The sequence below is a fragment of the Trichogramma pretiosum genome, unplaced genomic scaffold (genome assembly GCF_000599845.2).
Source record: "Trichogramma pretiosum strain Unisexual culture from Peru unplaced genomic scaffold, Tpre_2.0 scaffold16, whole genome shotgun sequence".
In the NCBI taxonomy this organism is placed as follows: domain Eukaryota; kingdom Metazoa; phylum Arthropoda; class Insecta; order Hymenoptera; family Trichogrammatidae; genus Trichogramma; species Trichogramma pretiosum.
Genome location: NW_019641647.1, coordinates 818,665 through 840,741, shown reverse-complemented (window position 1 = coordinate 840,741; position 22,077 = coordinate 818,665). Strand labels below are relative to the sequence as shown.

Below are 22,077 nucleotides of genomic sequence, written 5' to 3'. Positions count from 1 at the left end.
ACCGTTTTATATATACATATACAACCGAGAAAAAATCCAGTAATTTGATTACGTTAAAAACAAGGAAAATTCATCAGCGCACTCTGAAAAACCTATTCCTATTTTCATGAAACCAGTAGTATGAGGAACTTATAACTCTCTCTTTTTCTCAAAAGAAGGCAAGCCTCTATCGTATGCGCAAAAATTTTGAGTCACTTGATAGAAAGAAGAAGTGCTCCGAAGAAAGTGCATATCGAGAACACCTTTTTATTCAGAACCAGTTTATCGAGCTTTCTCACACTGTGTAGTTCCACATACACACACACACACACACACACACACACACACACACACACACACACACACACACACACACACACACACACACACACACACACACACACACACACACACACACACACACACACACACACACACACACACACACACACACACACACACACACACACACACACACACACACACACACACACACACACACACACACACACACACACACACACACACACACACACACACACACACACACACACACACACACACACACACACACACACACACACACACACACACACACACACACACACACACACACACACACACACACACACACACACAGGATATATCTATATAAATGGACGAGAACGGATCAAGCAGACATTGTCGTCGCAGTCGTCAGCTGTCCTCGTGCGCACTTTAGCTATATAAACGGAAAAATGTTTCTTTTTCTCGTTGTGCCCTCTAAAGTTCACTAGCGCACGCGTTTTCCGTTGGCTGCCGTGCATAGCGCTCCGCCACACACTCTATTACGCGATTGTACGTATACGGAAAAATGCCGTCTATAAGAGAGACTCGGAGCTTCGAACGATTTATTTTTATCAAAAAGAAAAAAATTCTTTTTCTCGATCTAGACGGTTTTTTCGGGGTGTTGGAAACTATTTCGCAGATTAAAGTTGCGTACGTATGAACTTATGGATACTTTGAACTCGCGTAACGTCAAATTACGAAAAGGCTGTAAACATTTTTTCCTTTCCATGTGCCAACTAGGTAAATTTAATTGTAGACGTTTCAGTTATATAAATACAAATGGCGCAAGAAACGTCGAGAAACTGTATTGCTATTTTTCGCCATTAACGGCCAATCGTCATTTCTTCATTCTTCGTTTTCCACCTAACTAGCTTATTTTATTACGCTTGCTGTGATTTATCTGTCCATTTGCTCAGCTCCAATTAACCTCTTGATTATTATTTTTTTCCGTGGCGTCAGAAGAGCTCTGCAACAAGCAAATCAGCCGAGGGCCCGTATTATTTCGCCAATTAAAGCTTTTCATATTCACGCATCATTAGCGGCTTGGGATTATTATTTTCTCGAACGCGGCTCGTTTTAGTTTAAGAAGTTCCATTAACAAGTGCATGCGATGGATCTTTCCTCATTAGACAGACCAATCGCATTCGATAATGCACGACCCAATTTTCCCGCAACTACCTACGGCCAATCTATAATCCCGCAACTTTGCCATTTTCGTTGATGTTGTCGTCGACGAGTACATGACAATGATATCGGCCCGATCGATTTACACGAATATCATAATCGCAACTTGGTGGCTTCGGCCGAAGCTGTGACAAATCATCTGATTTTCGATAACTTGGACATTTTCGAGTATAATTCAACGAAAATAGATACCGTTGAAGGATAAGCTATACCTCCCTTTTTCCCGCAACGCCTCCTGTAGCATCCGTGAAAGATGAAAAATAATATTAACGCTCATACGTATACGCATGAGTGCCTTGATATACCATCATACTGGCTCTTTATTTGTATACTCGTACCCTTATCTCGAAGTGGACTATCAATCTCAGCAGATCGCTATTACTTGTTTCGCGCCTGTTTTCCGCGTTCCCTCATACATACTGTAAGCGATAGATCTTATGTTCGCGTTGTTTCGATCCTCAAATGACTTTTTCTCAGTTTTTTTTTCGATTACTTTTCCTCTTAGAGATGTTCTATTTATTTTCAATGCTTCAATTTCAAGTTTCTTCGATTTTTATTCGTGTACATAGAAAAAACTTATATTTTTCATCTTGTGATACAGAGAAGCGTGTTATAAATGAGTTGATGAGTACGAATCAATAAATACATATAAATGCACATTTTCATCCGAAGTAAGAAGTATTTATGAAAAATACGTGAATATCAAAATCCGTTAGATTGATAGACGCAACTGCAGCAGAGCGATCAGCGAGGTAGAAAGCAAAATAACAAGTTCTGAAATAAGTAGTAAGAGTCAGCTAAGAGTCTGACTGCACGCATGACACGTTTTCTCTCGTGGTTTATTCCGCAATCACCAGCTGTAAGTTGTGGTACAACTGCGTAAAGTTACCTCCCCATTTATAACCTCCTTCGAGTAACTCGAATAATAAGTTCGATTCCAAAATGGAAAAAAAATATTCATGAAACATTTATGTGTTAATTTTAAATGAACATGTTTTGTGAATATAAAAATTCTGTGACGCATAGATGCGCTCAGTTCTATAAACTATACTCATATCAGCATGCGAATAGTTTTTTATTTTATGTTTGGTTTATCTGATTATTTGAACTTGGAAGACCCTAAGGTTCATTTCCTTTCCCAAGAAACCAAAGTATCGTGGAACCCAGCTATAGGCATGCGCTGCCAAGAATCAAATCGAATTGAAAAAAAGTCTGAATAAAAATTGCTTTCAACCTTTACATAATCTTACAATGCAGGATGAGAAAAAAATTGTAGAAATTCATACGGAAATAGAAAATTCAAGATAAGACAAATTGATGCTAACGCGTATTTGCGCTTACGCGAAAACACGTTGAAGTCAATCGAATGAAACTGAAAGACGAGGCTTTACGCGAAAAAAGACCCTGTACTCATCCATGCATACATCATGTACATATAAAGGTTGTACATGTGTACGGTGCATAGAGTTCGCGCGCACCGGAGGCTCTGTAGCAGAGAGAAATAGAGGCAAACGTGAGCGCACACACAGACGATAAGCCGAAAACCTTCGACTTTGCGTCAAACTAAACGTTAAAAATATCATAGCACGCCTCGCATCGATTAACGATGAGTTCGTGAAAAATTATTTTTATCATCTTTCAAGAGCAAATCGCTCGCACGATCACGACACAGCATACGTGACACTTGGTGGAACTAGGAGGGAAAAAATCGAGGCAAAAAGTTAACTTCATTATCGGCTGTTCTCTGTAATGCGTTGCATGAGTGAAATAGATGAGTCAAAAGTACACGAGAGTAATAAATAGGCGCAAATTATGAACGTAATCATAAGCAACACTTCGCGACGTGATTTCATAAATTTTACAACTTTTCAGTTTTGAAGGAACAATCGTAAATAATTTTTTCGCAGATTTCAAGTATAATGCGCTCATTAGTTAAAAGAAAACTCGAAAAAGGACTTAAAAATTACGACTGTGATTCTATGCGCGTGCTCACAAATGAAAAAGTGCTCGGAAAAACTTTTGCTCGTTTCGCTTGACGTTTTAAGAGTTTTTGATCAGTGACGGAGAGAGTATATTATACGCGTTACCGCGCTTGATTGAAATTCCCTCGAAGTTTGTTTGAATTAATTTTTATTTTTTAAACGCATAAAGAGAATAATTATTATTTTTCTTATATAAGAAAACTTTGATGAGACTCATACTGAAGTATAACTTTGCGAACTTCTTTGCAAGTTAGTTTCTCAAACGATGTTGGCTCAATTTAAAAAAGCCTATCATTATACGGACTACGAATGTAATTTTAAGCGACGATAAAAAGTCACTCGCCTCAGTGAATCCCCATGCGAGATTAGAAGGTACTCGTGCAGAGAAAGAAGAAGTGGAAAAAAACACGGGCACACGTGTGCTAGTTATTTTTGCTTAAGGTTTCCCACTATCTCAATTTAATCAAAAGTACCCGTCTTATTTTTCCTCGTGTACTCGCAAGTATTGTGCGCTTCGTAATTTTCGTAGCTAAAACATGTAAAGCCACCATTTTTTATGATTAAATCGATTTTTAAGTAAAAATATTTTTCATTGTTTGAGATGACGTGCCGAATTTTCATTCAAATGTAATTAGTCATCGATTTATTCACGTGCATAGGAGCGTGTATTCTATAATTTATATTTTTATTAGTAGGTATCTAGCTGATATACTCTTAGTATTTGGACTACTTGCTGATACGTCGATGGTGTTGATTTATATATACTATTTATACATTTTGTAATAGTTGTATCCATTTTTCTTATGAAGTATTTCTGTTACCTTTGTCAGTGCTGCCAATGACAGAAGTTTCTTTTTTTGCGCTTAAAGTAAAGACTTGGCTATACTTGCTCTACTGTAGTTATACACGTATAGCTCTATATACGTATGCCTTGCGCGAAATAATTCAATCGTTTGCTCTCGTTAAAAGCTCTCTGTCTTCTTTTGCTTTTCTCTTTCCCTTACTCTAATGCTTGAATTGCGTTGATAAAAAGTCTTTAGAGCAGTGACTCGCGACAAATATTGTAGTAGCTTCGTTCTAACGGCAATATAAGGTGGGCTATTTATTTTTTGCGTGCGCACGACCTATACCGTGAACTCTTGTATCAAAGAAAAATATCAAAAGTCATAGGTCATTGATTTGCAAAATGAATATTCTAGAAAAAAATCATTGAAAATTCGTAAAAAATGTTTTTTCAGAGTTAAAAATAATATTATCAAATGTGTCATTTGGCAATGTTCATTTGAATAATATTGAAATTTGGTTCACTCAAGTAATGCCTTGAATCGAACGCTGTTTCATAGACTTTGACCTCTAATCTTTATCGACTTTCATTTGCAAAGTATGAAGAAATTCCGATCTCCTTTATAACAAATCGCTCAAGTCGGGACGAAATCAATGGTAGTCGCTATATCACTCAAGCAATGAGCTCTGTTTCTACTTTTCCTCTCGAAAGCTCGTCCGGCGCGCACATATATCGACGAGCTTTATTCATAGCAAATTTCTCGCTTTGTAATATAACAATCGGGAGTATGGCAGAAGCACAAAGTCAGGCGAGATCGACGGGAATGAAAAGCTCGCGCGCAATGGTGATCAATTAACACGCGTGCGTATATGTGCGAGGTGCATTAAAAGCGCGCGAGTGCGCAAGAAAGCGAGAGAGCCGCTCGTCGGAGAGCAGTGCAGCGCACCTACGAGCACCTATATTATATACACATTATATGGGCACATCTATAGCCTCGTTGCAACTACACTTGTAGGGTCACACACGGAGTGCTGCCGTGCCATTGCCGCACGGCGCTCCACTACTTAGATATATGCATACGCAGTTGTACGTTTAATTAACCTAATTGCCATGCCGGTCTGATATGTGAGTGTATACACTACGTCCTAGCACGGCTTGCTCCGGCGTGTTTCTTTGTATTTATAGTATAAATAGACGATTCCCTATGGGAACTGCAAAAGGTTGCATATTAAAATTTGCTGGATACCGTTTCAGGGATTAGGGCTAGTTACTGGCACTATAGCGTTGCTGCCAGCTAAAGGAAAGTGAGATATTAGAGGGCACTTGTTCAATAATTCAAAAATAGTCATTTTCATGTTTTCTTTTATACAGGGGAGATGCGAGTAGAACGGCGCAGGCTTTCATTCATTTTTGGATGTTAACTTAAAATGCATTCTTTGCATGAATTTTTTCGATATAGTGTATTTTGCACCTAGGGAGTGAAAAACTGGAGAGTCTCAGAGCACGTGCAATTTATCATCAGAGGCGAAGCCGAGGTTGACAATCACGTGCTCTGAGACTTTCTTTTTTCGCTACATAGGTGCAAATACAATTTTTTGTGAATCCCCCAGCCTAAAGTAACATTTTGGTTTTGCTCAGCGGGAGTAAAATGTTACTTTAGATTGGGGTGACACAAAAACAGTTTTTATATCTTTTTATTTGACCTACTAATGAATTATTGATGTAGTTATGTATAAATTATCAACAACTGAACATTTTAGTAATCTTTAATTTATTCAGTAAGAGAATTTGTAAAAAATAGGCTATTTTTTACGTATAAAACAAGAGTGGCCCGTAATCCTCGAATTTCCTCCATGCACGGTAGCTGTGTGCGCTCCGGTGCGCGCGAATCTCTAGCCGAGTATTAATAGGCGTAGAGTTGCACCCGCTCGCGCACCTCGATTATGCACGTCAAAGATCAATTGCTCAATGAATTTGATTCAATTACCAGCTACGTATAGGGTAATACTCTGTACGTGAAACCCGCACACTCGCTCGCGATCGCATATTCCGAACGATGGTTCACCCACTTTATTATAAAGTTGCCACTGCCCTATACCTGAGAGTCGCGCGCGTGAGCGTGTGTGTGCGTGTGTGTGTACCGTGTGCACCTGTAACGGCTTATCAGCTCCAGCGCGGCAATGCCAAATTACACATATTATAAAGGATCCGTAACGCAGCTACATAGAACGTGCAATTTCGTAAGTGGTCATCGAAATTTCTACCCCCCGGGTATACGATTACACACGTGCTCGTGCACCAGTTAAATATTTCCATCGGTCGCTCATGAAATGTGTACGAGATATATATCGGGCTTTCGGAAAGTTGGACGCGACCTTTTCCGCGCAACATCGAGAGAAAGATGACATTTTCGCTTACTCTTCACGTGTGTAGTCATACGTACACATAGGTACATACACATATGCACAGAGGTTAATAGTTGAAAAAAAAGTTGGCGATCAGCTATGTAGCTGCGCGGCAGTTGTAGCGGCGTTACAATGTTATCCTGACCTACATCCGAGGGATTTTTCATGCGGAAACCCCAGTATTATTATGTACCTACATATTCTTTTAAATGTCCTTACACTGCTGATAGCAGCACAAATACACACACACACACACACACACACACACACACACACACACACACACACGCATATCGTGCATCGTCGACTCGCGCTCGCACCCACACACTTATGCATATACACGGTATATACACACGAAGGGTTTAGTTCGATAAAATGTTTCTTTCGACGTAAATCAGCGCGCGAGCACGTCTGCCGCTAGCTGGCAGCGCAAATTCCGAGAAGAATATTTTGAATTTTACCATCGCGATAAAGTTCCGCAGGATGTATATTTTGTAAGATGCGCGCCGTAAAAATGTTCATAACGGAATGCTAAGCTCGCTACGTAGAATGAGCGAAACATGATTCTGGACGCTTGAATATTTTAATCTTCAAAACATTGACGTGTTGCGGAAAAGGAAAATCTAAACTCAAGTGTTAATCCTCTACCAAAGTTGTGTAAATACAACTTTGTATGCTTCCGTAGTGCTGATGCTGCTCAGAAAGCTAGAAAAGCTTCAGATTCTCGTCTCAATATTGTTTGCAGCAACAAACACCAATGGCTCAATAATTGACTTACCTGGCCGAAACGGATCGATAACATTTTAAACGCAAAACTGACAGGATGCGTGCAGTGCAATGCAGCACAAGTTGCGAGAAAAAGCTTAAAAAAATTATCAAACCTGTGCTGGACAGATACAATCCTACGTGCAGATTTCTTTTGCTTGGATTAGTCCTTTGTCTTCTAAGCGCGCCTCTACTTTCTTTTTCTTCCGTTTTTCTGTGAAAGAAAAAAAGTATAAATAAAAGTGAAATCTTGCCATAGATTCATAAAGAATCATGAACCTCTACGTAACTGTAGTGCGAGAAACAAAAGGCGTGAAAAAAACTCAAGATCCGAGCTTGCGGAAATTAAATTAACGCCTCGAGAATAATAGTCTAGTTCTTGCCAAGGGAGAAAAATAACCGAAATTTCGAGTGGTGAAATATCGCATTCATCTTCGAACACTCTGTGGTCTATTTGTTGATTATAGATCATAGACGTAATGAAGAAATGGAAAAAATAAGAATAGGGAGAGAGAAAGAAAGCGAGAAAAACATAAATACATAAATACAATTTGGATAAGAAAAGGAATAGGTGAGCTGACGGTGGAGTATGAGAGGTGTAGACACAGGGTCGTCTTTGAATTCTTGGTCCAACGGAGCATGGATTGATGCATTACTTATGCCTCGGTGAGTTTTACTGCTCTACTCTTAAGCACACAGACACATACTCACGTAGTATACGTGCGCGATGAAAACCGGGACACGCGACTGCTTAAATAAGCGTTGACCGAGCAAAAGCTGATCGTGCATGTGTGAGTGTAACACGTATACTCGTATGCATGCTCTTCGCGCCACGCGTGGCACTGAAAAATCTGTGTACCATAGCAGTGGATGAATCCAATCAGTGGCACTGTTCAAGGACAAGCATACGCGCTTCTCTCTTCATCAAGTAACGCAAAAAAGACAGCCACTGTTATTATTTGCCTTATTTTCTCGCCTAATACGTGTCCGGGCATCATGTCGCATCGCTTTATCTGCGTCGAGAAAAATATTCTCCAATCACATATTCGAAAACGTGCGTGCGCAATATTTTTTTTTCTACGAATTTTTTTCTACTTCGAATTCGTATATTTCATAAAATATTGAACGCAGCATGTGCTACTTCGGGTCTTTCTTACTTGTGCATCTACCATGTCGCAGTATTCATGCGTGCATATTACATAAGCATGGATCGCGGGTGTATTCTTACGAGTCTGCATATATTCATACTTTTAGATGTTTATACTCGAAAAATACATTACTCTTTCACCTACTTGTACACTATACTGTAAATAGGTGCAGTAAATGTTTTTGTGTCTGTATGTGTATGTGCAACGCGTTTCAGTGAGTAAATTGCCACAGTGTCAAACTCAGCGATGTATAAGTGGCCACGTTGTAGTAGTAATAGTAGTGTTGGTGTACGTGCGGCGTACTTTGTATTTTAATTAAATAAAATGTCAAGCGACTTGTCACTGGCTTGTAGTTTGTATGCTCGTTCGCGTGTAGGCGCACACACCGGCAAACGCATTAAACCCAAGCGTGTTTATGCATGAGATTTAAAAATGAACTTTGTACGTATGTGCCTGTGCACACGAGTTGAACTATATATAAGAGAGAAAAATAACTTTGAATAGAATCCGATGTAAAAAATGTAAATTAATACATCGATTAGAGATGCCTTGGAAATAAAGATAAATAGGGTCGATTCATACGCGTGTTTGCTTAACGCGACACAAACGGAATAGTCGCGTGAAAGGTTGGATCCAGCGCTACTAGAAGCCTCTTATTACCCTCAAATATGTCCAGTATGAGAGAAGAGCCTATGCAGCTCTTGTGTGTGTGCGTGGGTGTGCGTCCGAGTATGTGCATCAGCTGCAGACAGCATTGTGTATCGAGTAACACAGAGCGACTGCTCTTATCGCTCGAGCACACATTCGACCCTTTCTCGTGTATATATGGGCGAACAAACGAGAGGCGCTCTTATGACCGCAATTGGAATAGACAATAAAGAGGTCAAATCGAAATTCAATGTAACGTTATGTATCGCATTTGCCCATTAGGCCCTGTCGAAAGTATCAAGGTATTTCAATTCGCACATACGCACACTCTCTCGCTTTCTTGTGTCACTCATCTGCATCGCTCTCTGTTCTCTCTCTCTCTTTCTACCTCTCCCTTTTGCTCTTTCAGCCTCTATCTCTGGCGTAGCAATGAGTCATTAAGACGAGCGCGCGTGTATAGAGGCGCTTTTCATTAAAGCTGAGAAGTTGAATGGAGAAGAAGTTCACTATAGTAATTAAAACTGATCTTTGAATTGCTTTGAAGAGAGCACGCTGGAAACTCAAAATAAAACAATTACGAAATAAGTAAGATGGCGCACGTCGCGGAAAAACTTTTCTTCCCTTGCACTTGACGTAGAAATGTTTTCATTTTTCTTATTATATTAGTATTTAAAGGGTATAACGTTTTTAAAGATCGATCAAAAAAGCTAGTCTAAGTTTGGATGTCAGTAGGTCTCGGAGATTTTTGTGAACTTTATCAGTAAAGCACAATTAATATTTTAAAGTTTTAGCGGAGAAAAACGAAATATTCGGGTTCATGGTATACATTTGTGTTCGAATTAAGGCTACGCATATGAAACGAGAAAATGCTCGGTTTCTCCATTTTCGAGCTGTCACGAGGAAGTTTGTTGGTACACCGCATGAGTAAATGCTGGAGTTGCCTCTTCCCTCGGTATCACCAGTTTCTTGACGAGACTTTTTAATTAATTCTATCGGGCGCATATATCCACCGAGGAAAATTCGAAAGAAAATCCCCATTCAGTTGCTCAATGATGATCCGCGTGCACAAAAGCTTATGTAAGCTCGAGAAGCTCGATTTAACGTTGAAACTATTCGCGGAAAGATGTGCGCTGCTGCTGCTCCAGCTAGAGCACAAGCTCAGCATTCTAATAACACATTGTAGTCCTTTATTGTAAACGCGCATAGCTGGCTTATATGGTTACTCGAGCTGCTGCGTACGCGTTGTCTGCGAGTGACGACGACGTGCAAAGCAAAAGTTATTAAATCCTCGCTCGTACACGGCTGCGCGCATATATGTACCTGGGCCCGTAGGTATAGCAACACGCGTTGCATCACTTTTTAAGACCTTTCATATAGAGAGACGACGAGAAAGAGAGAAAGAAAGATGCATTATTCAAGTGAATGCCAAGTTTTCCTAAAGTGTGGCAAATTTAGCGATGCGTGCGTGCGTAACAACTTTTATTGTGCACCTTGCGATCAAGCTCTACAATATACATTTCGAGACTTTTGGTGTCACGGAATGGAAGAGTCAGCTTATGCGCTCGCGTGAGAAACTTCTTACGACGAACAAACTGTTTTACAACCTTCCGAGCGTGGACCCGATTCATACTCCCCAGCCCTCAAGACATCATTTGTTCGCTTTTGAGCTTTTTCCCTCCTAAGTATTGCCAATACTCGGCATAAGCGCATGAATGGAATTTTCTCAGACTCAACTTGTTGGAATAAATTGACTACTTGTGCATATGCCCTCTCCGCATTACATAAACAAAACTAAACAATAAATTACCCTTAACAAGCATGGAAATACGTTGACCCTTACGTGTATATCTTGCCATTATTGATTATCTAGAAATAAAAATGGAAACGATTGATTATTGCGTGAAAACGGGTACTTATATAGTGCGCCCTTTTAGCTGCCTGATTGTGTTAAACTTTTGTTAAGTCAATACATACGTAGAATGCGGCAACAACAATTATCTTCTCATGCTAACCCGCATCGAGACAGTTGCGGGGAAAACTCCATAGTTATTAAGTCCTTAAAGCAGTGGTAATTCACAAGTCTAGCTTGGCTATTAATTTAGATTAATCGTCGCTTATTATCGACGTGACGTTTTGCGCTTTCCATGCAAATTTGCCTCCCCAGGTAGCTCGAGTACTAATTCAAGCAAACAAGGGAAAATGTTGGTCGTTAAAGTTGAATTGCGGCATTAAAGTTGCGCTGAGAACATCGAACCGCAAATCAATATAATTCAATCCTTTTACGTATTTTCGCTTTACAGACGGCGGTAACAGAAATGACGTGGGTCGTGGCAGATCACTCGGCAGCTCCGGGCTCGCGCGAACTCAGCGTCAGCAAGGGACAGCAGGTCGAGGTGCTGGAAAACGGCGGCAGCGGAAGTGGTGTCGAATGGACTCTGGTGAGATTGGCCCAGACGCCGGGGCAAAGCGAGCCCCCGGCTGAAGGTTTAGTGCCAACGAGCGCACTTAAACAGCCACCGGCAGCTGCTTGCAAGACTTCGCCATCGAAAAAGCCACCGTCAATGCCGCAGGCCTGCGGCGCCACTATGGCCCAGCAAACTTCTCTCAATGCCGACGATGGTGAGTATTTTCTCTCGAGTTAAAATTTATTTCCTATTTTTATACCGGAGGATATTGTGTGCTTCGAAAATACGACAGTTTGTAGCATATTCCACTAACCCATTATTAATGCGCAAAAGTGCAATTTCGTGCATGAATTTTCCATTGTATAAAATAGATAAAGTTGAAATCTTTTTGTAAAAATCTGTAGGTACAGGTTTTTTGGTGTGCACTTTTAAAATATGGGGTTATTTTTGCGATAAATAAACATTATCATCGTTTATTTTTCAATTAAAAAAAAAATTTTTTTTAAATCTATTTTCTACCTTGCCCTGCCTTCGGAAGATTCAAATAACACCAGCAATCGTGCACTTTGGCTCTGAACCTTTGAAAAACGTTCTGCTGCGATTTTATCTAGCCCTTATATTTCTAAACTGGCGGATTTATACCGAGCAGATTTTTAACGTTTGTGCGTGAAACAAAAAATCGATCGGAACCAAAAAAAACAGAAAGACTTTTTCGCATTAAAAAAAAAATTGATTCACTGTAGTTTGAGTTGAAATCTTACCGATTAGAATAATTAGCCATGCACGTTGCGTACGTCAATCGTTATTTTATTGTTTACCGTTTATAATTTTCTTCGGAAACTCTTTGAGTGCTTTCCAAATCTCCTTTTTTCAGTCAAGATTCACAAGATCTTTTCTTTCTTTCATGTTTTACGTTTTCTTGACTTCGCTTCGCTTGATCAGTTTTTTTTATTTTATTTTTTCACTTATACATGAAAGAGTCCATGAGTAATATTGTTTGGCGAAATTTCTTCTCGGATACAAAGTCTACACATTACCATTGGAACATGCATTGAATCAGTATATTTTAGCGTATTATGTGCTCATTGTGCAAGTATTCAGGTATGTTATAATATGCATCCCTAAGTAAATGGAGCTTTTGATCACATCTCACTTTGCGTAGAGCAAATGTGGTAAATGAGAAATTGCGAAGTTTGATACGTTACAAAGTAAGCAAAAAATACTTTCATAAAAGTATGATATTACGTACAAAAACGAGGCATTTTACCGCACACTAGTGTTCAAAAACGCTTTTTGCGCAATAAAAAGTGCGGGAAAATAGTACTTTACGATATAAGGGCTGTGAGTAACACTTGAAACTAAGCTCACATTTATGCCCCCTTTTTTGAGTCACAAGTCTTACTATGCGAGTGTGATTGGCCCAGAAAAGCGTGCCATAAATGTGAACTTGTGCCACACAGTGCAGGCATTTTTCGCTATACTTTTGCATAAAGTATATTCGAATAAACTCAAGTATGTAAAAAATAAGATAATTTTATTAACATTAGAATCAGAATTTATCTTGGAAACTATAGAAAGAAGATGTTGCTTATCGTTTATCACACAAGTATCTGTAATCGATTGACAATTACTGCTGGCGCATATACTTTGCCTCAATAATTAGCATGAGTTCATCGTCAGTATGCGCAATTCGTTGATATACCCGGCCGAACTTGGCTGCACGTCACAAGTCGTACGCATCGCTGCGTGTGTGCCTGCATTTGCGAACAAAGCTTGCGGTGCCATGTTCTACCGCCAAGGAGAACTACATATCTTCGATAGCTCGAATATTCAAACAATACCCGTGTGCTTTCGATCGATATACATACGTACGTACTTGCGCGTTCGAGACCTTTTTACGGTCATTTCAGGAGTTTTTGAACTTCGGTATTCCAAGACTGTGCACAAATGTTCAAGATGGAAAGAGAAAGAGAGAGAGAGAGAGAGAGATAAAAAGCGAGTGGGAAAAGAAAATCCTTTTTTCTTGCTTTTCTCTTGCTGCGCGTATGCTACTCTCGTCTAACTTTTGTCGCACAACGCCCAAAGCTTGACTTTACCAAACTGACAACTTTTCGTTTTTATACACAAACTCTTTTTGTCGCGTACACGATTTTGTCAAATTCGAAAAAGTGAAGAAAGAAAGAAGATTAAAAGAATTGCAACGCTGTCTTGAATGATTTATCGAATTTCTACAATTGTATCGAAGACATGAAAGATTTTCACGTTTCGATGAAAATATGTAAATACATAAATATTGTGTATTATTTATTCATGCACAAGATTCGAAATTTACTTTGACGATTGATTTTGTGACGACTTTGATATTGAGTAAAGGAAAAAACTTTTAAAGTCTTAAGGCGATGCCGAAGCCTCATTTTTACCGACAGAGTAACAATAGAATAGAAGAACCGAGAAAAATAGGATCGAAAATTTTTATCCCATTTTCCTGGGAAACCGCTCTATGAAAAGTGTGGAAGTATACACCAGCTGTTCAGAGAAATAAAATAGAGAGCACCATAGAATCATTTTTCGAAATTCAGAACACGAAAAAAGATAGAATTAGTTTGATTTTCGGGGCTCAGTCGATAAAAAATAAGGCCTTGGTATTGCCTTAAGAATATAATTGCATTACTTCGAACAAATATTTACTTGATCGAATGTAATATTTTTTTGAATGCAAAAATGTATTTCATTAATTCAAATAAATATGTATTAGATTTGATTTATTAATTTGATGCTGCGAAAAAATATTTGGTTATGTTCATTGAAATATACTGGTGAATCTAATACATTATTGAAAAATAACTTGAAGTGATGTCTTTAAAATAGTGTGGTATATTTGATAGCGAAATATTTAGTTTAAGTTATCATATGATCACATCGTATGTATGTTGTATATTAATTAGTTTATTACATAATTATTGAACAATCTTAATAACTATGGAATAATACATTAATTTCTACCTACTTCAACACATGAGACTGTCGCTTAATTCTAACGCTTGGATAACAGTTCGCTCGCAGTAGTCAATCGCATACTATCATTACGAATATTTCTGTCTTATATAGCAATCTCGAACATTTTCTTGTCACTTAAGGGTGTGGGAAATGCGCCATGTAGGTAAAGGATCAAAACTAAAATAATTTAATATTTAATTGAAAATCGAATAAATATTTAATTATTTCAATTAAATCTGAATATTAAAAAAATGCAATATTGGAAACTAATGATATTCAACTTCTTAGATGAAGCTCTGTGTAAAGTTTAGAATTGCTTTTTACAAGAGAAATTTTACGGTTATTTTATTAAGTATATTTTTAAACTCGCCTTAAATTATTACATACATCTATCCTATACGGCGTATAGTATACACATTGACGGTTGAACGAAAAAATAATTATGATAATTACGATAAATATTGAATAATATTTATTACATGAAAATTAGTTGATTTCGAAAAATATTTAATTGTTTAAACTAAAAATTTTTTTCATTATGTTTAATTTATTTCATCATACTCAACAAAATATTTTTTTGCGAATATATTATCATAACATTAAACCGATAATATATTTGATTTCTTCAATCAAATAAGTAATTATAATAAAAAAAAAATATTTAATAATATCTATTAAATGAAAACTACTTGATTTCAATAAAATATTTATTTCGAACAAATAAATATGTTATTGAAATTCATGTGGGTGAACAATTAAACCGATTTTTTTGAGTCAATTAAACGAGTTTTTTAAAACTACTTAATATTTATTCATAATAAATAAATATTTTGTTGAATCCAAAAATTAAATGATTTAATTGACATACATAAATATTTCTTTGGATTTAGAAAATAATTAATTGGTTCAAATACAATTTTGTTACCTCAATTAAATTTTTTTCAATAAAATATATTTAATTGGCTTAAACAAATCTTTTTCTCAGTGAAAATACACATTTTCTGTACTCGGTCGGTAAAAATTGTGCCCTTATAAATGATAGGTGCGTCCATTACTTGATTGTAAAAGATCGAATATATAGTTCTGAAGAAGATCAAGTATCCGAAAGCGATTATATTTTTCACCAACAATGTAAAATCCCGTTTATATTGTCCAAGTATTATTAAAAGTAATTCGATTAATGCGTCCTGAAAATAAGCATTAAGACCGCCTCACGAAAAGAAAAGTTATTCTTCCTTCAACTCTTCTTTTTTATTCCATTATTTTGAGTAGTCCTTTCGAGGCGCGGGCGAGCGCTGAGCTTACATAATAGCGCAATACTTCCCATGTATAAGAAGTGAAAAAAAAACCTTAACGAATTATTTTTACTCGAGCCAAAACCCGACGCGCGTATACCTCGTGCCCCTGGCGCAGTGCTTCTTTTTATTCACATCTGCAGTAATAGCAACTGCCGCTGCTGCTACTGTGCAACGTGTATACAACATAGTACGACGACATTTTATTTTTATTTTTCAATATACGCGCGCGCGCCACACACAGTCGCACGACTCCCTTTTGCGATATTCTCAATATCGATGTTTTGCTGTTGCTGTGGTACGGCTCTGACGTCTTGTGCAAAGCTGCTACTGCATGTCGAGAGCTGAAACGAACGTACAAGAGAGCTAGTTTAAAAATATTTTTCGATGAGAGAAAATTTTTCGATATACGTATATAAATAATAATGAACGCCGAACGAAGATGATGGTGCTCGGACGCTCAGATACGTCATTCACGTCCGTTAATATAATTCGAGCGTAAACAAATTGCGTGAGTAAAAGGGATTAACAACGAATGAGCGTGTGGAATTTTAGAACGAAAAGATATTCAGAGCACATATTGCTGATGATATTTCTTTTTTTACAACAAAACATGCTCGAACTCGTATGAAGCACTATGGCAATATCAATGTAATTTTAATACAAGTGATATCTCATGTTTTGATTAAAAAGTCTCATTCACGAATTTCTATTGAAAAATTAGTTTACTATGATTTCGGAACAATTTGTTGGAGAAAAAGAGACGCCGCAAAAAGTCTGCATGGAAATAATTATCATGGTGTGTTGCAGCAAACTTATTTAATCATAGGCAAAGTTTTGCAGTCGAGTCAAAAAGTTGAAACAAACGGCTACATTTGGTCTAAAGGGGAGGAGGTGGTATCTGTATTGTACACAACTGGGATTCTAACGCACAGTTATACATCTTGTGCGCTGCGAAATCGTAGAAATTGTATCCAACTCTGCGAGCGCTGGACTATGAAAATGTACAGCATCCACGCACATATATATGTACACGAGATTTACACACGACTGTACATAGACCGAATTGGATGTGCAGATGTGCATTAAAGCTTCGTTTGTTGGACTAATTGCTTAAACAGCGACGCGTGCTACGTTGAGAGATGCAGTTAGTTACATATGCGGCATGTGCGACCGTATATATATGTACAGGCACAGGAAGACAAAAAAAAGCAACGATTTGATTTGAAGTATGCATCCCTACAAGTATAATTTACAAAGTTGAAATATCGCCATTTGTGTAGATTTGCCGAGTATGATTTATACCGACGAAATAATGAACAATTGAGACTCGGAAGATGAAATAGCCATTATAATACGAGTTACTCCGTTGGCTCTGCGGCAAGCATATACATATACATGCATATAAATTATCACGTTCGTAATACATATTCAATGTCTCGACACCGCAAAACTGACTATAGTTTCGAGTTCTCAAGCTTTACACACGCATATGCCCATAGTAGAGGTGAGAAGTTAATGTACTTATTCTCTATTGTAGGGATATGTTTGACTTGTAATCTCGCTAATTATTCTGCTGACTCTGCTCTTTGCAAGCGATATTTATGCTTATATTTTTGATGGATGGCTATCAAATAAAAGGGTTTTGATCTTAAATATCGATTAAAAGCTTACAAATATGAGCTGAAAAATGTATCAAATTCAGTACTACTTTTACAAATAAGTGAAATAGAGTGAAATCGTGGACTTAATAATTATTATTTTAACAAATATCAAAGTTTTATCTGCAGAATGAAAAACAAAAATTTACGCTCGCGATTCGCTTGCGAGTGAAGCATATTAAACAGAACGGAGGCCTACACGTGTGCGTACCAAGTACCTCTTATTATCCGTCGAGTGCATACTACGTGCGAGGGTGTACGTATGATGCGTGCAGAATTCTTGACCGTCGTAGGTCGTTGCTTGTACACATTTATAAATGTTTACGTGTATGTATGTGTGTAATTCGCATGCGACGAACACAGACAAAAACGTGGAAGGTGTACGTACGCATTCATCGAAAATTTCGCGATGAGTGGCGGCCTCGCATGGTCGAGACTAGAGACTTGTTACTCCCAGCAATATATAGCTACATCGCAGCAGCCCCGCTTGGTTTTAACAATATTTATAAAAGCCACACGCGTGTACATGTGTGTATATACGCTTTGAAACGTTGGCGTCGTCATCATCGTCGTATAGTCGCAACACACTAAGTAAGGCTTGCACATCGCCAACTCGGAAGAGGGAGTCTGTCAGTCGTACAAACGCTTAAGCCAGAGAGACTCGCTTCTCGGGGCTGGCTCGTTGGATCGCTACTTTTGCTTCCTTTATTTATCTTTAATTGAGTACAAAAAGTGATGTACGGATAAGTGATTGCCAATTCACCGTTTCAGTTTTTTATGTCAAAGATTATTGCGGAAAAAAATAACGATTTCAAATCTATTTGGCTGGAATAAGAGTGAACTGTGCGCGCGCAAAATAAGCCGAAGCGTGTTTGAAGTGTAAATAGTCACTCATTGACGAGTGCTTTATCTCTTTGTGCCAACAATGACAAAATATTTTTTTGTAGAACGAGGATGTGAAAAAAGTCAAAAAAAAGAAATAAAGTGACAAAGCCGCCGAAAACATATACTTCGTTGCGACGTCGCGTGCTACATGCCGCGTATATTATCTACGCATAGAGATAGGCAATATTAGGTGCAAACTCGACGCTTCGGAAGAGTAACAGTTTTCGCCTCTCTATCGCCGTGCACGGCCACAGTTCCTTTTACGGCTGAAGCTCCGAGCCTCGGTGCGCAATGCATAACAATATACATCACTGAAGTGCGATGCGCTACTCCTCGCTATATTAAAATACAACGTCAACGAGCGACGACACCGACGACGGCAACGACGGCAACGACGGCAACGACGACGACGACGACGATGATGCAGCCAGAGCCTGCGTTTGTTATAATAAAAGTTGATCGTCATGAGTAACAGTGCACTACGTGGACAAGTTGATTTTCATGCGTGCAATTCCGCCTATACGTAGCGAAGTAAAGCTGACTAGCTAGCGTCGTCGTAAATGCAAAAACAGTGCCAGGAAAAATATTAACAATCATGTCTTCAGGTAACAGCATATTATTCGTCTCTTACGATACCTATAGTCCTATTCGAGTATGTACGTGCTTCTCTCGATATATACATGTGCAAGGAGTTACAAAGTTTGCTACGAAGCAATCGACTGAAAGATAAAGTAGCTGATTCGTCTAAAGCAGTATAAGGTGAATCAGTGCTGCTCATATACAGTGCTGTGCTTATTGTGCGAACGGCCGCATATACCTACCTATATTACGATGAAAGCGAGTTGGAGAGTTGTTGGATATTTTCGCGCGGAAGTTGTTGGAATTTTGCTTCGTGGCTTACTGTTAATGTTATTGCTTCGGGATATTTCGTCGATCGTAATTATAAGTATACCGGACAAATATTATATCTGCATGCGCAAGTGCACAAAGCAATTTACTCGAAAATTTATAAAATCAAAAGCTCGAGATCGATCTTGCTTTTAGAACGTTTTTCCCGAATGCCAGCTGTGTGTATAATGTCACTTCTGCGCCGAAGCTGCGATTGGTTCACTCATTTTCAAAGGCTTCATTTTCTTTTGCAACTGGCAGCTCTCTCTCTCTCTCTCTCCATATCCTTCGTCGCGATCCGCTTTGTTTGGCTTTCGAAGGGAGAAGCTATTCAAATATTGCGCGTATAGTCATATTTAGTGAATACATTGTAGATTTAATTTTGAATTGAAAATTTTTCTTGTATGCTCCACCTTTGCGGAAGTTTTTCTCTGTGCAATGCATTACATCTATTTTCTATTATGCTCGCTTATATCAAATGATAACAAAGATTTTTATGCGCGTGTTGTACGAGGAAGAAGAACACGAGCGCACACTCGTGCGTACGGGTGCGCGCGTATACGTACATGCATAGAGCACGCACACGTACACGCACAAAATTTTAAGTGTACTATTTGTGCCAAAACATAGTAGTACATAATTGTCTCGAGGCTAACAGATTCATTATATAGACGAACGCGCGCGAGTGACATTTTTCTTGCAGCTCTGCTCTGTGCTGCTACGGCAATTTTGCTCGACATTGCTACACCAAATATATACCTATTGCGTTTCGTATTTATAGCTCACCAGGAAACATTAATTTTCCACTTTAAAATGTAAAAATACGGTTTACCGTTTAGTGCAATGTAAAAGCGATTTAGCACTTGAAATTTCGACGTGCGGCAGTACTGTGTGGGCTAGCCCCAAAAGAGAACCGCACTGCGCACGCCTCGCGCGAACAAATCGCCTCGACCTTTTTTCACTGAAACCCAATTCTTCTCCTACCAAAGACATCTCTTCGACGGTTCTTGCGAATCGTTTAAAACTTTCGACCACCGCTCGGTTTTAATCTCAACGTCTCGTGTATGGGAAACATTTTTTGGGTAAAACCTTCAATTTAGCAATACGATAAGATACATGACTTGGGCCACCTTTATGCGCGACGCTTGTTTGTTAGGCAATGCCGTAAGTATAGCACTATTCATACAGACGCAGTTAAAAGATGCTCCAGTTTCAATTTTAATTTCAATGCAACGTTACAATAATTCTTTCAAATTTACACTGCAGGTTCGCAATTTTGCAGAAAATTTTTTTATTTTTAAGGTTAACTGACTCTTCAAAGCCTGATAAATATTCCAAGAATGAAAATGAAAAAGTAATGCGAGTTGCATAAAACTCTCTGATTTTCAAACTGAAATATCTTGATATTTATTGCTTCCACTCCCTTAGGCAATATTCTACCTTAATATTATATATTCCGTTGTCATATTTTACATATTTTTCTCCCTTCTTTCTTACACGGAAAAAATTTGTCGGATCGTTCACAAAAATACACGTGCACGCGTATACACATATAGAGTTCAAAAAAAGATGGCATGGGAAAACAACTCTATCTGCGTCGTCCTTCTCAAAGCTATACAGAGTATAACAGAGAAAAAGAATAAAATAAAAAGAGATAGAGAGGGAGACAGGCAGAGGCAGGCAAAGTACCATTTTTTTAGAGTTGGGTGGAGAAACACATCTCATCTAGTAGCATAGTGTGCTTTGTAAACGATTCGACAAAAAGATGCTAAAAACCTTTTGACGAGCGATTCGCTTGGCTTTCGTTGCAGATAAATATGACGCAAAGTATTTGTCGAGAATTTCAAGCTTCTTAACTAAAGTAAGGGAAGTCTCCGCAAAAATATACTACAAACTCATATGGGCTGTTTTGTAGTTTTGAAACTTATCGTGTGCTTAAAAAGTCATTAAAAATGTCCAGCTACGTGCAAAAAAATATGCACAAATATGTGTAAGCGTCTAGAGCAATATTATAATCTGTCGACGTCATCATAATGCGTGTTGTCACACAATAATCATCAATTCGCATCGGTGAATACATTTTTAGATTGAGAAATTAATACGATAAAACGTTCCGCTCTGCTACATCACGTTGTCGATGATTTTTTTCTCTGTAAACCTGAGGCTTATTTAAAAATTTTTCTCGGTATCCGGATTCAACAGGTCATTCGCATGTGTTACGTAATATCATACGCATCGCAACGCTCAGAACATTTTACAAGTTCGCTATGAGAAATGAGGTTTATTTTTGCTTAGATCGTTACCTTGAATATATTTCGACTACACATTTAAACTCGACTTCATACCGTCTTTTTTTGCATAGAGAAAAATACTTCTGAATATAGCGAGGGTTATCCTCTGTTGCTTAAAAGATGATGATTCAGTAAACCACCCGATCGGGTTAACGTCTCAAGCTTTCGAGTGATTAGCACGTCTCGGTGATCTACTTTGATGAGAATCTTGGGTACTTTCCATTCTCTATAGCAATAACGTCGCAAAACTATACGACATCGTCCCGAAGATAGTTTACGCTCCGGAAATATCTCGCGCGGCAACCAAAATACATCAAAGCATAATACAAAATACCTAGTGTGCTTTATGTGGCTGCATATTGACGAGAAAGTTCAATTTGCAACAGACTCGTTTACTTGCCATTTGTTTTTGTTTTTTCTCTTCTTATTGTA

The 22,077-nt window shown here is 38.3% G+C and overlaps 1 protein-coding gene across 9 annotated transcripts in view; it reads left to right on the top strand.

Annotated features, from left to right (window-relative positions):
* The window catches only part of LOC106659193 (kalirin), a 74,496-nt gene that overhangs the window by 29,574 nt on the left and 22,845 nt on the right, over nucleotides 1-22,077 (top strand). For all 9 annotated transcript variants that reach the window (XR_002763503.1, XM_014381613.2, XM_023459869.1 and 6 more), the window contains one exon: nucleotides 11,524-11,842. Coding sequence is in view for 8 of the 9 variants with exons in the window: in XM_014381613.2 (XP_014237099.1) it covers nucleotides 11,524-11,842 (319 nt within the window). In the remaining variant the exon portion in view is untranslated. The remainder of the gene's footprint in view (nucleotides 1-11,523; nucleotides 11,843-22,077) is intronic.